Here is a 19,055-nt window from a genome sequence, read left to right on the forward strand (position 1 = left end):
ATCTTTATGAGAGTACAAAATGGACAAAATTTCTTCATTAGACTATTCTGTTGTATTTACACAGTGCAAACTGGCTGAGATACAACATTCACATATTTCATTGATATTATCATTCTACACATTATATCAAAAGATCGGGTCTGAGCAGAGCTGTAGTTATTAAAATTCTAATAAAAATATCTGTAAAATGCATGATTTTCTCTTGATAAAGTCGTTTGATTTTAAATCATTTTGATGACATCATATCTAACTTGTGCATGGTTGGTGAAAATATTTAATGCTTTGAAATCTGCAGATATCCTCTAGGGGCCCATTTTACAAAAGAATTTACGAGTAAAACCAACATCTACTGTAGCAATTTATTTTATTTCTTACATTAGTTGATTAACTTCTGATTTTCAATTGAAAAAGAAGAATTCCTCTTTATGATTTTGTTCAAGTGTAATCACTTAAAATTATGAGTTGGGTGAGATTTTGGAACTATGTTATATTTTGGGTCTTAGTCATAAATTTAATTCTTTTGTAAAACAGGGCTCTGATTTAGAACATAATTAAAGATTTCCTTGGTCAAAATTTATTTTTTTTGGGGGGGGGGGGGGGGGGGGGCAGATTTTTACCTTAAAGAATTTAGTCCTTTTGTCAATTATTTAACATAAAGATACCCGCTACCCTAAATAATAAGTTTTTAAATATTAATAGTCACAAAGCCAACCCTTCACAATGGTTTTCCCTTGTTTTTATCAAAAAGAAATGCAACATTCTTTTTTTATTTTTAATCTTAATGGGGAGGGGGGACAGCCCCATTAATGTTACATAGAGCATTTCTGGAAAAATAAACTATTGAATGAAAAATTTGTATATGTAAAACAATTTATAAAATTTATAAATTCCATTAAATTCAAGTTAGATACTGATAATTATTTTTATGAAGACAGAAAACAATTTGTAGTGAACTCTAGGTACTTTTTCTATGGAGTGTAACTGAGGGACCACACAGAAGGGAGATGGTGACACTTAAATCAAAATAAAATAGAACTTCATCCCCCAGAATATTGTTTAAAAGACTGGAGAGATTAAGTGCACAATATTTACAATATATTGTGTAAATTGCAAAAGATCGACATACATGTCTTTGTTTGCACATTACTATTGCATTAAGAAGTGTAACTTACTAATTATTTTTACGAATGATGGATTAAACAGGGAATGTGTGTTTAACTCCTTGTATGATTTTTTTTTTTTGTCATTTTCTTTCTTTTCTGTTTAGACACTGTTTTTTTTCTTTCTTCTGACCAATTGAGAAAATATTACGTTATGTATTTGTTGAAAAAATACAATGTATATTTAACTTGAATATGATATTCATTCTTCACCCAAGATGCGGTAATTGCTTCCGAAAAAGTGAAAATTGACTAGATATGAAAGTATTTTTACTCATTTTTTTCATTGGCTTTATAGATACAATTTTCTTGCATAGTATGAATTCATATGAAGAATTAAGTGGAAAGAGTGAGTGAGGAATTAAAGTACACAGTAATCATTATTTATGACTATTATAAGCCATCATGAATGAAAATTGAAATATACAGCCATGCTGGTTTAATTACACCCAATCATGAATTGATAGTGTAAACAGAATAGGACAGTGATGAATAGTACTTTCAGGAAACATCATGGTTGATACTTATAATCAAAATAGAGAAACACTTGGTAATAGCATTATCTAATAAACTATTTATTGGAAACCACAAAATACATAAATATTCATAATTAGGCAAACAACGGGCAGCTTAAATTTTTTAAAATCAAGAGGACCAAGAAATTAAAAGTGAAAACATTTAATATTAAAAAAGGATTCAATTGTTTATCTACAGTGGGCATAAAAACAGGCTGTTTGGGTTGATCATTAGACAAAACAATAGACTGTGACATTTTATATATTTAATTCACTTTCAGATGTTATTGTGATTAATATATACTCTCTGTGTTGACATTTTTACAATAGTAAACACTACTTGAAATGTTATTCATTATTTAGGTCTTTGTACACTTAAAGAAAAAGATGTTTTTCTACAGATAGAAAAATTCATCTATAAATAAAAATGTACATAAACAAAGAGTTTTTTGCCTCAAAAATACAAACAATTACTGTCGAAAATGAAGATTGCAGTTTTTCTTCAGTTGGAGTAGAAAGGAGAAATGTTTATTATGACTGATCATATAATAAACTTAAGGCAATAAAATGACAAAAAAATTTCTCTATGTTTTGGTTTCTTTTTATATCTCCAGAAGGAAAATTGAAAATATGCATTTTAAAACCTTTTTATTTAAGTTCTTGAAAATAATTTTTCAATTAAATGAAAGCACCTGCCCAAGATCATAAACTGGGAGCAAACTTGTCAAAATTTATAGTCTGAATATCTTCATTTTATTTATTAAGCAAATATTTTCAAAAGTTACAAGTTTGTAGAATATTCATATTTTAAAAAAAAAGACAGGAAGAGTTCTTTCTTTCTATTTTTTTAACTTGTACTTATTTGATATTTTGAAATGAGTCTGTTATTAAAGGTCTTGAGGTCTGGTTATCTAATGAATTCCAGGAAAATGACTCATTCAATTTGCTCAAAGAAATAACCAGTAATCACAGGACAATTTTTATCACAGTTTGGCATGCAAACTTTTCCAAGAAAATTTTCCATAAGTTTCTTATGTTAACTTCATGAATTCTTGTATTTAAGCACTTGTTGTGAGGAAAAATTGAAGCAATTTTCTGTGTTAATATTAATCAGATATTACAAAAGATTGTAATTTCCACCTGAAGATTGTACATGTATATCCATAAAAATACTTCAGAATTGAAAGTAGAATTGTGTTTTAAATATTGTCACATGTACCAATGTGGAAAAAAGTACATTTTCAGTATACAGCGTATGTGTGATGTCAACTTCTCTCTCATTTTTGATGTTGCCGTTTACCATAGTTTGTCATAATTATTAATAACTTAAATACATAACGTATTTGGGGCAATTTTACAATCAGAAAGTATGATCATCCAGTATGTAATGTTTTTTGTGTGTGTGCCCAGATTCCATTTCTGTTTTTTGGAGGGGAAAAAATTTGAATGGAGGATGGTACACTGTAAAGGACTTTTCATTTTTAAATATATATTTTGCTGAATGCCCTGTTTAGTGTCACCATTTTCATTCACACCATTGTACTCTGTATTTTAAACAACATTTCTGCATTTTTTTTCAAATAGGGCTATCGATTTCATAAAAACATGGAAAGATCTGGATATCTGATAATTGACAAGCATTTGCCTGATAAAAACTTATAACTTGAGTTTTGAAATACGAAGAAGCCATTGCATTTTGGATACATGGCCTTTGTATGTTCATTGTATTTTTAATTTTTGAAGTGTTGTGGTGAAGATGGTTTTGTAATTTTTGTCTTTGAATCTGTATATTAATTACAAATTTCTTGAATGCTAGATGTTGGCTTAAAGTATTATAATGATAAAAAGTGAAATATGAAATATTTTTCTGATATTTCTTAGTGAGACAAATTTTTAAGGGTATTTTACTGTTCTTTGTTGAACCATGCAAATATGTGATAGTCAATTCATATTCCTGATGCTTGAATGAGAAATGTGCAGCATTTTGAGTTACATTTGTTATTCTTGTACATGTACTTTTTTAAGGTATTTTAAAAGTAGTGGTATAGGAAGCAGTAACAATTTGCAGATTTACAGAGAAAAAGGTATACAGGGCTACCTTACTGTAGCTACCTTACTGTAGCTAGATTGTTAGGAAATTTTGAATTACCAGTATTTGTTAGATTTCTTCATAATATTCTATTTAAATTTTCTTTCTTGTTGGCTTGGATTAATAGCCATTGTCTTATATCTACTGGTTTCTAATGTCACACATTTCATACTTTAGTAATAGTTACATAATTTAGATAATTACACAATCTTTATTTATAAGTTAGCAGTGATAATCCATTATATTTCTGTGTTTTCTATGTGTGATTTGTATCATGATTTACTATCGTTTAACATAGTCATTGTTCTTGTATATAGTAATTTTACGACATCATTATAAATGTTATGGTCGTTATATTTACAGTAATGTATGATTTAAGTCTATTTCACAGCTTGTAACTAGATCTATGTGACACCTGGTGTTCAAGAGTTTCAGTAATTCCTTGTTTGGGGCTATCCATGTTTCGCAAATGGTGAAATAGTAAAATATATATATTGTTTTGGGATATCTGTTGAATAAATCTTAAATGTATATGGGTTGCAAGATTTCATTTTCAGACCTTATTTTAACCACACATTTTAATGCATATTTTATATTTTTTATATTACTTTAGATTGAAATACATGTATGGAGATAACGAACAGTATTCAAGCTCAAAGTCTATTAAGACAATACAAATCGGGAGCAGAACAAACATAGACCTCTAAAAACATCAGAGGTGGGGTCAGGTGCCATGGAGGAGTGAGCATCCCCTGCCGACCAGTCATACCCGCCGTGTGCTCTTTGTCATGATCGGAAAAAAACGGGAAAATCCGTAGACAATTCAGTGTGCAAATAATGGCCTAACAATTAGTATGAAAAATGTCCTTCATAATTTGACTTAATATGTTGACATTTGATTATTTGCTGACAAGATCATTGTATCGACCATAAAACTTGCAAAATGACTTCAAATGAGACTGTTGATATCCTTGGTTCATCAACTTGTTTGTCAATAGTTTGCCTCGTTTTAAAAATTGTTCATACGTAGAGCTTTGTTGTTAGATTACCATTAAAGTCTTTTTCTAGTAAAATATCCTAATATGAAACAGATGTGTCAGACTCTATGGTATCATTTATTTCATGCTCACTAGAATATATCGGGATGACATATGAATGGAAGTAACTATTGTTAATTGATAATACGTTGTTGATATATCTAAATGTCGAGTTGAAGGCCACAGCAAGTGTTTTCTTCTCTCTGCTTCATATGAATACAAAAATTGGTCTGCTAATAAGGGGGCGTAATTGGTACCTATGGGAATTCCAACATATTGTTGGAAGACCTGATCTCCAAAAACTAAATAGATTTTGTCAATCAGATACTCGAGCATCTTTTTAATATCAACTTCAGAGTACTTGTGTGTACAATCAGAATGTTTTTTAAACAAAATAATTTTGCAAGTTTTGAATATACTCTTGTACAGTTCTCCACACAAAATGCTTCTTCAAACATCTTCGTTTAGAGACTTCTTACTGAATTATAGTTAAAATCATTATTCAAAATTGAATTATTTTTTTCTTCAATTGACATAAAAGAATTAAACCCACATTTCAAGAAATATAGGCAAATGCGCTCAATGTTTTTCAGGGGATTTTTTAGTCGATCTGCCACCCTAAATTTGTAAATATTTTCCAAAAGTCTTTGTCACAATGTTTTCATTCCCACACATGATGAAGAACATGCTGAAATTACGAAAAGTAACTAAAATATAAACCTTTCCCGCAAATGAATGAGAGACATGTTTTTTTTAATCAATTTGTTGATCTTTTTGCTTTTACACAGGATTTAATTAATAAATGAATGTTTTGGTGTGTCTTTCATTGTGAATAATTATCAAAAAATATTTTTTTTTTTATTTAAAAATTTAATATTTTATGGAAATATTATTTAATACCATCCTTTAAAAAAATCTTATGAATAGTTAACAAAAATTATGAAAACGAATGCACATCATTTCATTACAGATATTACGAACATTTAACACAAACTTTAACAGATCTATGACCCAGACAACATATCATCAAGATATTAAATTGTACTATTTAGTAATCAACTGAACATTTCTTAGCAACTTTGCATTCCTTCAAAATAGTTACATGTCGTTCTTATTATTACAGTTGTGAATTATCACTAGATGAGACAGTCATGAATTCTCTTACTTAACTATGACGTCATACGAAAAGTGTCTGTGCTAATTTATTTATACCCGCACTTTCTAAAGAATGCATACCGTTCTCGGTAGTTCAGTCGGTAGGGCGCTCGCTCCGTGATCGGGAGGTCGTGAGTTCGAATCTCGGCCGCGACTGACCTAAGTCGATAAAAAATGGGTAGCAACTGTTCTTTCGCCATGCGCTCGGCACTTTGAAGTGAAAGTTGCGGGTCCTTCGGATGAGACCTTAAAAACCGAGGCGGCGTTGGCATGATCAAGATCCCTCATTGCTCAATGGCCTTGAGTGCCGAGTAAAGGTCAAAATTTGAAGCGCTTCACCGGTATATGGTGACGTCTCTATATGAGTGAAAAATTCTCGAATGGGACGTAAAACTACATACAATCAATCAATCTAAAGAATGTGGGTATACTGTTGTTACCCTGGTCCGTCCGTTACTCACACTTTCATCTTTCTCAAAACCCTCTTTTATTTTAAGCAGTAACCAATTAATCTTTTAGAATATGATGGATGCTGTCCTGTAGATCTGCAATAAGGTTATGGGGTTTTCATTTTTACCCTGAGGGCAAAACGGGGGTCAAAAATGATGTTTATTTTACAAAAACCTGGTTCCTAGAACTCCTCTTACACTTTACGCAGTAGCCTTATCATTTTTTGGAAGATGATTGTTGGTGTCCTGTAGATGTGCAATAAGGTTTCGGATATTTATTTTCACACTGGGGGTCAAATGGGGGTAAAAAATTATGCTTTTCTACAATAACCTGGTTCCCAGAACTCCTCTTACATTTAACGCAGTAGCAATATCATCTTTTGGAAGATTATTGGTGGTGTCCTGTAGATATGCAAAAAGGTTTCGGAATTTTCATTTTCACCCTGGGGGCCAAATGGGGTCCAAAAAATGACGGTTTTTATACAAAAGAAAATCCCTGTTTTCCAGAACTCCTCTTACATTATTTATGCAGTAGCCTAATCATTTTTTGAAGATGATTGGTGGTGTCTTGTAGATGTGCAATAAGGTATCTTTTTTTTTCATTTTCACCCTAGGGGTCAAACATTTGTTGAGTTGAGTTTTGTTATCTTTGATTATCTGTGTTTATAAGTTTAAATTATATCTTAACTTAATGTGACATGAACATAGTATTTTAAAAAGCTAGATTATCAAATAATGGTAAAATACATTGTGCTACTAGTGTCTACGATCAACAAATCTTGCAAAATTTTTGCATCCCTCTTGCAAAATTGTCAAAACTATCATGTGTATCTCATTATTATCAATATGAAGATAATGTTACTGTTCGTAAAAACAGTTCCTCTTAATTATAACTGTAAAAATAAATTCATGAAATCCATATATAGATCGAAATTATGATTATCTTCACTTATGTCTCATGCAACATTATTTAACAGTTAAAGATATGAAAAAAAGCTTCAATGCCCTTGTGTAACTGAAAGGGTCAATATTTGTTTGAAACTTTATTACATTTTGGATTGAAAAGGTTCAAGATCAAAGTACATTTCAAGATTCACGAGAGACGGGATTTGACAGACGGCCAGCCCGAAAAATGGACACAACGCTAAGTGTTCCTATGTCTCTGATCCCACCTCTGAAACTTCCGGGGGCCTGGGGTCTATGGTTTATGCCCTGTTCACAGATTTGTGTTATTTATAGGGTTTTTGGACTTCTTTTCACTGTTCGTTATTGTCACCTTTTTCATCTCTATCTTCTTTGCAGGAGACATAAATATTAATCTTCAGATTAAAGTCTGACGTTTTGTATTTAAAACAAATATTAAAACAAACGTCACTTATGATTAACGTAACATTTCATTAAACAATACAGATGATGAGCATAACTAGAATGTAATCGACTTAACTATATCATTTAAGGTGAACTATGGTCTTAACAAAAATGATGAATACTTTCTTTAAATGGCAGTGCCATTTAATCAAGATCAATTAAATGAAATATATACATGTACATGCATTTATTATTATTTTTTAACTCACACATATCATTCCTTTTTTGTGTACTTGATCTGAAACAAAACTTTAAACACTTAATTTTGCTCCTCCGCAACCATATATTCAACAGAATCATCTTACAGAGAGCAACCTTAAATTAAGATCACCCTTGAAAAATCATTTTTATAGTTTAAAAAAGATAATGATTTTTGTATTTAATCATTTATACAAAAGAACAAGACTATTGTCTTTTTTCCATTTTCTTTGTAAGGTTAGTACGTGCCCCCTCTTTTCTCCTGTATAATGTCACATCGTTTCTCCACTTGATTTTGTAACGTCAATCCACATCTCCACTTCCCTCTGTGATGTCAGTGTGCTTGGAGCTTACGTCCACAGGTATCAAACCTATATCCTTTTCCACTTTTTCGGTTGCCTTACTGAAAGTCTGGAAGTTGTAAGTAGGATTTGTGCTTACTTCTAATTCATTTTTTGTTCCAGATGACTTGTGTTGTGTATTTCTGTCTCTGTGTATTTCCGTGTCATTTCCCACATGGATTCTACATGTTTGGTTGCTGGTTGGTCCAGTTTGGCTACCAACGTTTTTGGACGTATAATATGACGTATTCATTATTTTTGTCTTCTCTGTTGGAGAAATGTGCAAATTCGACCTCCAGCTGTTGGTAAATAATAAGATTGCAGGGTTCAGTGCATTCTGTGAGCTTGGTTTGTTTGTACCTGTACTAGGAGGAGTTGAAAGGTCAAGTGCCTTGTTCACGGTAGATGATTCAAATTGTTTTGAAAAATTACCTTCACCTTTCTGCCAAAGAAAATTAATACATGAAAGTATAAAGATTAGTACTTGTCTTTAAAGGTCGCAATATCCTTAATTTTAAAAGATTCCGTGGGTCTTTTTTGCTTTCGTCAAAGCAGAAAAACGTAAGTGTTTTTATAATTATTAGTTTATGAAATTTACACTTAAAATGGCATTAATTTGGAAAGATTAAGATCACGAGAAGTGCATGATGACGAATCTTACAATGTAGGGGCTTTTAGGTTTTAGTATTAGATAATTTGAGTGACTTTTCCTGTATGTTTTATATGTTTAACATTTCATTGAAGATTCGATTCGCAGTGACAATATTTCCAATGCGTACGCTTTGCCTTGAGAAATAAGATTGCTCTTGGGCAACTGGAATTTTGCTGACTCCGGTCCCTCAATGATATACACTATTTATATAATGTTAATTGATTAACTTAAGTGATTTATGAAGGAATTTATCCTGCATAGGGATGTTTGCATAACAGCTATAAAAATCCTATCTTGGCTATCTATAGATGTCTATAAATTTTTTCCCTGAAGCAACTGACTTGGCCCCTCATATGAACAAACTTCAATGAAGTGAAAAGATAACGAAAAGTAATCATGCCTAGAAATTCTATGAAAAAATACAAATTGTTAGCAGAGAAAACACCGACATCTGAAAACATCACACATAGGATCAGTTGCCATGTAGAAGTAGGCATTCCCTGTCGATCAGTCACACTCCCGTATGCCCTTCGTCATGATTGGATAAACGGAGTAATCCTTAGTCAATTCAGTATGAAAATAATAACCTTTGACATCTTTAATACAAATTGAATGAAAGACGTCAGTTAATATTCGACTAAAGGACAGATTGTACTCGCAAACAAGTTCATTGTATCGGCCAAAGAATTTGCAAAGTATTGAGAAAATAAATAACTTTGTATCATTTGTCAGTGGTCTGCTTCTTTTTTTTCAAGTTGTTCGTACGAAGAACATGATATCATGTGTATAAAATGAACCGGGAGACATAAACCCCATATGTAGTTAGTAATACAATGTATTATACTGCTACACAAGTAAGGGAAGTTGACGATAGAAAAGTTGAAATTATCACGTTTAATTATCATAAAGTTTAGTTGTTAGTCTGCAAGTGTCATCATTTTTTTTTCTTGCTAAAATATCCAAATATGAAGCAGCTAGATGCGAAAGACTACATGGTATATTGTATTTCCAGGATATCGAATCAACGTATGAATTTATTTATCCAAGAATTCTCTCTGTCAAGTTTGGTTGATAAATTTTTCAGTTGTTTTTGATAAAAACTCGAAAATGAGAAAAGTTTATAGATTGCAAGATACACGACAGAAAAATTTCAACCTATTAGTTATAAGCTTACTTGCGAATGTGGCTCTGTAGAGCTTAGAACCAAAAACTTTAAGTCCAAGGGCCACATTTTACTTACTGGCGAATATTAAAAAAAAAATACAATTTCTGCTCTAAAATGAATGTCTTGTTTTTAATAAGATATATTTGATTTTATAGTGAACCTATAAAATGGCACTATATATTTGGCAGTATGTATATTGTATGTCCATGGCACCTGATCCCACCTCTGATGTTTTGGAGGTACGTGTTTTCTCTGCTCTAACTTTGTATTGTTTCAATAGACTGTTGAGCTTGGTTACTGTTCGTGATCTTCATATTTCATTGTTTTAGGCTTACTCTATGGCATTTGATCCAACCTCTGATGTTTTTGAAGGCCAGTGTTTGCTCTGCTTCGAATTAATATTCTTTCAATGGACTTTTATCTTCGATGGACTTTACCTTCATATTTCATTTAAGGCTAACTAGTGAATAAGAAAGATGTCAAATTAAACGTACTCAAAGTTTCATCACGACACATATCGACTAACAATGCAAGATCATTAAGATCCCCAGTATTATCTGATGCGGTTGTATCTTAACTTGATTTAACGGTAAGGAAGAGCCATACTCGGGTTAATTTTTAAGGGAAATTTGTCCAATTTGAAACATTATTTAACTCACATGAAACATATCTATGCAAAAACGCCATTGTCACCGTGATATTTTTTTTCAGCAATGTCACGTCAAGTTTGGGTTACGGCCCGACCCTGCTATAGCAAAATCAGCTTCAGATAAATTTACATTAAGCTAATAAGTTATATAGAAAATGAAGAAAACAAATATAAGGAAAGAAAAAATTGAAAATTTAAGGTCATATACGCTACACTAATGATGCAATACATACTAGATTTAGATTCTTATGTCAATTTTCATACATGTAAATGTTTAATTTCGATTGTTTGGGTAAATCTATGAAAAAAAAAATCCAAAGCGAGGAAAACATATTATTGTGAATATACATTTACATTTATTTTGATTAAGAAAAAAATATATATAATCGCATTTATTTAAGAGTTATTCGTGGTGTTACATCTAAATTATAGAAAATTGCCCTTTTTGCACTAAGACTCATATGTTGAAAGAATGCCATTTCTAAGTATAAAAATTGAAAAAATTAAACACAAACTTCTGAAATAATCAATTTTAAAAACATTTTGTCTGTTTTTACACAAAAATCATGTCTTGCCAAAGATTTTAGTGTAAGAAGAAAATAAAGCACTTTTACACAGATCCAAACCTCAATATAGCAGGTTCATGCATCTCTGAAAATTCTAAAACACATTTTTTTCACATATAGTTTAAAAGCAGTCTTCTTCAATCATTTTGGGATGAATATTACACTGAAATTATAAAAGCAATGGGAAAATATTATTATAGTTATATAGACTATGGGGTCGTTGAAAAAATGCATATTCACGGTGTAGTACCTAAACGGTTGCTATCAGAACAAAAAAGCGTTCAATGTTTCTATTCAATATATGTACGGCTGAAATAAATATGTTGGAGACACTTGGAAAAAGAGGTAAAATTGTCAAAAAGTGACCCCAAATCGATTAAGTCTTGGAAAAATCCTTGTGCACTGAACAAGTAAGGAATTTCTTTAAATGATGCCAGATGTATTTTGTAGAACAACCTTCTAAAAATTTAAATAAAGTAAAATTTCAGAAACCTGTACACATTCTCAAGTCAATTTACTCCAAGTTTTCTTTTCGTCATTTATAGGTTAGATTGTATTTATTTTGGTATGTAAAGATGTGGCAATCTATAATAATACGTAGATATAATAAAAATTATTTGAAAAGATGTATTTTGAAAATTTGAAAAAAATTGGACAAAACACGATCTTCTTAAGTTACGGTTGCTATCAGAATCTTGGTATATATGCACCGGCTATAAACTGAAAATAATGCACCGGCTGATATTTGAAAAATGAATTCTTTTCCATCAAGAAAAAACAAACTTATGGCTGCACAGGCCAAAAAATACATATTTAAAATATCCTAAACAGCATGTGAAACACAATGTCTACATGTGTAATCGATATTTACCATCTTAACTCGAATTTATTGTGTTCTTTCAAGTAAAGCCGATCTTCGAAAGGCATCAAAAAATCAAAAAGAAAACTATACGAAGGAAACTTAAATTATTTTAAATTAAATAAAAGTGTTTCCATCATTACTTCAAAACTTTTGCAAAGCTAGAGTCTTTTGGGATTTTTGAAGCCTACTTGTATACTTAGACCTAAATAATATCTAGAAAATTTTTAGTATAACCTTTGACGATAGTGCATTGGTATGCTCTAGCTTCAGAAAAAAAATTTAACACACAATATTCAAAACATGGGACCTTGAATGGAGAGGATGAATGGATGTCCGATTTCCCTTTTGGATTACTTAAATTATTAAATTTATACAGACAGAAGAGACCCCCCCCCCCCGGCTAGGAAAGAAAGAGTTTTTTTTCAGTTAATTGGAGAAGTATTCCACTTTTTTGCTTGCTAATGTTCTTAAATGTACTTTTATTTCTCTCTTTGTCTCTTTTGAGTGCCCCCCTTCCCCATTTTGTAGATTCGAATACGAAAAAGACTAATATTCTATCCAGTGAGTAATATACATGTATATGTACATTTAAAGGAAAGATCATTACAATTATTAACAGACATACCGGTATGTAGTCTTTTTTTGAAATAGAAAGAAAGGGGGGGGGGGGGGGTAATTGCGTGCAATTCTACTTTCGTTCTCATTTTCAATGCATGTACATATTTTTTGGACATTGGGAATGTTTGACCATATTGTATGATCTGGCTTTTAATGTTTGGAGCAGGTCCATTCTAAAGAAACTATTTACCAGTGCTCATTGTATAAAAGTTTATATCCAACCAAAAAAACCATGAGAGGTCATTTATTTATGAATTTGGCGTAAGTACCCAGGTGAAATCTAATAAATTCAATAGAAGGTGCACATAAGTTAATGGCTAACAATTTTATTGTGTGCAGGATACTTAGTAAATGTACAGGGTATTTACAAACAATTCAGTCTATTATATTTAGTCATTTCATATACGTATAGATATAGAAATAAACAAAATTGTCATTATAAATGATCGAAAGCAAGCCAGGTAATATAAACAAGTCAAGTATAAAAAAGAAAATAGAATGAACATTTCAAATATAGTTTTCTAAACTATTGTATAATAGATAAAATAATCAATACTTTTTACAAATCTGCACAGATCTGTCGATTCATTTTTATCAAATATTTGAACATTTCGACGCTAATTGGATATATTTTCTTATGTGTATGTAAATGTGCTCGAGGCTTTCGATAGTTTGCGTCCTATACCTCAACAATCCTTTTATTCTTAAAAAATTTAGAGATATATGTTAGTTTTAAAAGGTATGTTACGTTCCGTAAAGGTGAAATGGTAATCTAACAACCAAGCTTTATGATAAACGTGATGATTTTAACTTTTCAATCGTCAACTTCCCTTACCTATGCAGCAATATACCTTCATCACCTGCATACGGGGTATATATCTCTCAGTTGATTCGATACGTAAGAGCATGCTCTACGCATGTACAATTTCTAAAACGAGGTAAATTATTGACAAACAAGGTGATGAAACAAGAATATCAGCTGTCTCGTTTAAAGTCATCATTTCGTAAGTTCTATGGTCGATACAATGACTTTGTCAGGAAATACAATTTATCATTGAGTCATATGCTGACTGACGTTTATCATACAAATTGTTAGGCCATTATTTACACATTGAATTGTCGACGGATTTATCCGTTATTTCTCGATCATGACAAGGGGCACACGGCGGGTGTGACCGGTCTGCAGGGGATGCTCACTCCTCCATGGCACCTGATCCCACCTCTGATGTTTGGAGGTCAGTGTTTGCTCTGCTCCTATTTTGTATTGTTTGGTGGACTTTTGAGCCTGAATACTGTTCGTTATCTCCATATACTTCATACTAAGCAACTAAACGTCAATAATTGAATTATTGACCATTTTGTTGAGCCGGCGAAGAAAAATACTTACCATTTCGTCCATTTTTCCCAATAGCAACCGCGCACAATTTTCGGATAGCAGTAATGTACGGGTATTTTTTCCGATAGCAACCGTTTAGGTACTACACCGTGAAACTGGGCGAGGCGTAAACCATATTTTTCCGTATTACATAACAAATTTATCCTGTCGAAGATTTTTCAATAAAGTTCATTTTCTCTGAGTTAAGCAAACCGTTCCCTAACAATTGTGATGTCGTGTGATGCTTATGCTACTCATTTATTGGCTCCTTGCGTGTTCAACAACATATTAATATGATCTGGACAGAATGTCACGTGGAGGGGCACAATAACAATATAATGTTTGTAGGCAGCATAATATGATTTAATACAGTATTCTTCTCGACTAATGAAAGTTCAATTTTTTTATCAGAGATAGGATAAAGTTAATTTTGGGGGAATAGTAAACCGCACACGGTAGCAGCAATCGAATTTACTTGAAGACTTCAAGCTATACAGGCCCGTAGGATGCAACTTCACTTTGAGGGGGCACAAACAAACATTTTCAGTTGGGGAGGTACTATCAACCATCAAAATTCCTTGACAAGCGAAAAAAAGGTCATCAGACGTTATTTTGAGAGGGCATAAGCATGTAGTAGCTATGTTTTCTATAATACTCTATATATATGCAAAATTTGGGGGGCGCCCCCCCCCCCTCCCGTTTCCTACCGCTATGCTATACTTTTTATAGTAGGATCGCCTCTTTGTTATTCTTTATTTTGAAACACTTCATGTGTAAATTGTATTAAATCTAATGTTGAAATGCTTTTCCGTTTAAACTCATTGCAAAATACCTTTATTGTTGAGAAACATTCTATGTCTGGTTTACATTCGGGTCCACAAATATACCAACCAAATCGACAACACTGACAGATACTATCATGAAAATAACACAGCTTGGACGCCATTTTACAGCAACCTTCATAGCTTCCACAGCAACCCCAATCTCTCCCGGTCAGATTCCATCCAGCTGATATGTTGCAACCTGCGGAAATCAGAGCTGTTAACAATTCAAAATAAAATAATTGATATTTTGTATAGACAATTATGTGAATGAAGTGAGTATTTCATTGCAGACAGTCATAATCAGTAGGAATTTTGATATATCTTTAGATAGACAGAACAGAGGCAATACATGTTATTTTTAAGCCGATGGGAACACTTGGTCTGTTATTTTTTATTGAACTTTTTTGTTCGCGAAGGATACCAAAAAGTATTCTTTAACTTTTTGAAGGGACATAGTGAAAGCATTTATTTTAGAAACTTGGATGCAGAAATATACTTCGATGTTGTATGGTATGTTGATATACCTAGAGAGAGCACAGGCATTTGGGGACTGGAACCCCCCCCCCCCCTTTCCATTTTTTAAAAAAAAATCTTGGGTCGACACACCTTTTTCCTATTTTTGAAATTTAATATGGACTACCTGATATCGATAATGTAACCCTTTTGTCTCAATAAGCTGTTTTTAAATATCTCGTTTTCGACTGAAACACACTCTTTTTATGTATCAGTCGAAAACGATATATTTAAAAACAAAACCGCTTATTGAGACAAAAGGGTTACATTATCGACATCAGGTAGTGCATATTAGAGTTCAAAAATAGGAAAAAGGTGTGTCGACCCAAGAATAAAAAGAAAGAAAGAAATGGAAAGATGGGTGAGGTGGGGGGTCTAACCCCCAAGTGCCTGTGAGACAGAGTTATAGGAAACATGTCGCTGCTACACTAGGGCTCAAGTGAAATAGAATTCAGAGGTGTCAGAGGAAATAAAACTTAGATTAGGTCTCAGAAAAGGAGCGAAACCTTCGACCACGATGTATAAAATTTCAGTGTATATGAAGATTACAAACAGTATTCAAGCTTAACAGTCCATTCAAACAATGGGCTACTGCACTCCTTGAGCTAATGAAAATTGGACCAAAACCATTTACAGTAATATAACAAAGTCAATCCGTGCTGATAATTTGCTTTCTTAGAAAAAAATCCTTTTCATACATGTAGTCTCGGACAAACACAAGGTATCATATGTTACCGTCACCATCAGAGAAAAGTGCAACATCAGCAACATACTAAGCTGTTGAAAAATACCAAAAGAGAGAATAATAGATAATGTAAAAGGTGATGATAACGATCAATGATCACTCTCATAAATTTAATAAACAAAACAAATCGTAAACAGGGGGCAAAAAACACGGACCCCTGGAAACACCAGAGGAGGGATCAGGTGCCTAGGAGGAGTAAGAATCCCCTGTCGACCGGTCACACCCGCCATGAGCCATATGTATTGATCTAGATGATCGTAGATGGTATAAACGGACAGGAGTGAGTGAGCAACTGTAAATACTTTTCATCTCGTTTTTTTTTTCTTTGTAATAGATTTATAAATTGAATTTGTCTAAATTAGTTATTTGAAGAAGGCCTGGTTAAGTCACTTTACAGCTAGAAACAAGAAAAATCAGTATATGTATTCATCTTATACCGTAAAGAGCCAGCCGACAAAATCAACTTAATCCCCAAAGGATTTAAAAAACAAAAGAGGAATGTTCAATGACGAGATAGAGAACAGAGATTAGATGTACAATCAAGAAGTTCTTAAAAGACGACAAGAAAATACCAACAACTACTGATGTTACCGGTCTGGTAGAGTAGGCTTTCCCCTCTAAAATCTCCCCCCTCCCGGAAAACTTGCTCTAGAGTATGATTGCCCCCACGGAAAAATGTCTCCAGAGTAGGATTTCCCATATGAAAATCCAACATCAGATTCTATTTTCTGGGGGGAATCCTACTCTGTGTAATAGTTTTAAAGAGCAATTTTCCCCAGAGCCAATTTCCCCTATAAAATATCTTGGTTTTACTTATGTATGGGAGGTGGAATTTTTAGAAGTGTCCCTTCTTCAAAATGGCGACCAGTTCCACTGAAACATACGAAATATAAAAATTGAAAATTCTGAATCTCATTGACTGATTTTTTAGTTTCCTATCAGTTAAAATTTTGGGTTGAGACGCAATGATTTGAACTATATATTTTAAGATTTCATACTAAATTCGACAATTCTTGAGTCGAAAACACTCATATTTCCATAAAAAAATCAGCTGACTTTCATATAAACTTTCAGCCAAAATATTGTTGATAAGAAGAAATATGGAGATAAAGAACTGTTTTCAAGCTCAAATTCCATTTGAATAATACAAATCGGGAGCAGAGCAAACACGGACCTCCAAAAACATCAGGGGTGGGATCAGGTGCCATGGAGGAGTGAGCTAGCATCCCCTGCCGACCGGTCACACCCGCCGTGTGCTCCTTGTCCTGAGAATCGGAAAAATCTGTAGACAATTCAGTGTGATTCAGTTGATATGATTTAAGCATTGATGAAAAGGGGAAATCCTACTCTAGAGTACAGTTTCGGAGGTGGGTGGGTGGCTACTCTAGAGTACAGATTATATATCTGTGAGTGTGGGGGTGGGTGGGTGGGTTGTATGTGTCTTAGAAGTATTGATCTAACATATGGTTTTTGAAACATAATGAACAGTACTAACGAGTATTTTTTGAACGATCACAGAAAATTCACTAATCTTGTTTCATTTGCAGAGCTCTAGCGACAATCATGGATCACTTTACGCGACGTCTAGCTGTCTGACTGTCCCTTTGTCCGTCCGCCTGTCCGTCTGTCACACCTTCTATCTTGAGAATTGTAAGAATTATGGATTTGATATTTTGCATGTATCTAGCTTGGTACTATGGTTGTTGTAAAATACCAGGGCTACCTACCTCGTGATCTTTGAACTTGATCTTAGACTTTCTTTCCAAAATAGTTTCTAAAGCATTAAACAGCGTATTTTTGACAAGAGGTAAGTCTGTGCACTGTTTGTCATAAGATACTATAAAATTTACCAGAGTGACAGTTCACTTGAACTTGACCTTTGACTCCTTTGTAAAAATATTTCGAACCGTGAATTTAAAATTTGTCTTTTGAATTCTGAATACAGAATTTCGATAACTAGCATATATATTGCATGTTTATGAACTCATGTCAATGTTCTTTGAAACTGTATAATATACAGTAACCATACTTTGAAAATGCATCGGGACCAGCTACCAAAAATGGATCGCACTTCGAATAAAGTTGTAGACTGATAATTGCAGTAAAGACAGACTGAAATCTCTCTCTAGACACTTAACAGGGGTATTGTTGGATTAAACACGTATAAAAAATGATAAATAATTATTTCTGATGATCTCAATTTCATTATTCATTTTAGCTTTGAGAGTTGGGGAATACTATTTTTATTAAAATGTCACATTTTATTTGATAATTGTCGTTTTATCGCAGTCCTTCTAACCGTGTTTTTTTTTCTTTCCAGGCAAATGCATGAACTTGATTTACGTCTTTAATAATGGCATAAAGCAAGCGACGCTTGCATTTCCTTGGAACACTCTAGTTAACGTAGCCATGACCCATAGCATACCTGTATCGTTGTAATCTTTTTTATTTTCTCCAAACCTAGGGAAGCTCGGCATTTCTAAAACCATATAAACACATCGATTACAGTTCTCGCAGATCATTGTTGTGTTATGGATTAAAAAATATATATATTTATCAATTGTTATTAATCATGATTTTTTTTTCTTCTTATATAGTAAAATTGACATTAGGCAATAATTAATATAAATGACTTACCTCTCAGAATATAGCATTGACCAGGAATTAAAACACATAGAAGCAACAGATTTTCTTGGAAACCAACCATTTCCTTTGAAAAATATGGCATACACTTCAACCTGTTCATAAAAGTCTACGAAATATTTAGAAAAGAA

The 19,055-nt window shown here is 32.7% G+C and overlaps 1 protein-coding gene across 1 annotated transcript; it reads right to left on the minus strand.

Moving 5' to 3' along the window:
* Positions 1-7,901: 7,901 nt before the first annotated feature.
* Positions 7,902-18,768, minus strand: LOC133191516 (uncharacterized). Its single transcript, XM_061327267.1, has 3 exons — positions 18,707-18,768; positions 15,032-15,222; positions 7,902-8,754 (listed from the first exon to the last, which is right to left on the minus strand). Exons 1-3 carry the CDS (start codon positions 18,756-18,758, stop codon positions 8,275-8,277), a joined length of 723 nt encoding a protein of 240 aa, XP_061183251.1. The 5' UTR covers positions 18,759-18,768; the 3' UTR covers positions 7,902-8,274.
* Between the last annotated feature and the right edge of the window lie 287 nt (positions 18,769-19,055).

Source organism: Saccostrea echinata, unplaced genomic scaffold, assembly GCF_033153115.1.
Source record: "Saccostrea echinata isolate AGI-Se365-2 ecotype Australia unplaced genomic scaffold, CSIRO_AGI_Sech_v1 ptg000023l, whole genome shotgun sequence".
NCBI lineage: Eukaryota > Metazoa > Mollusca > Bivalvia > Ostreida > Ostreidae > Saccostrea > Saccostrea echinata.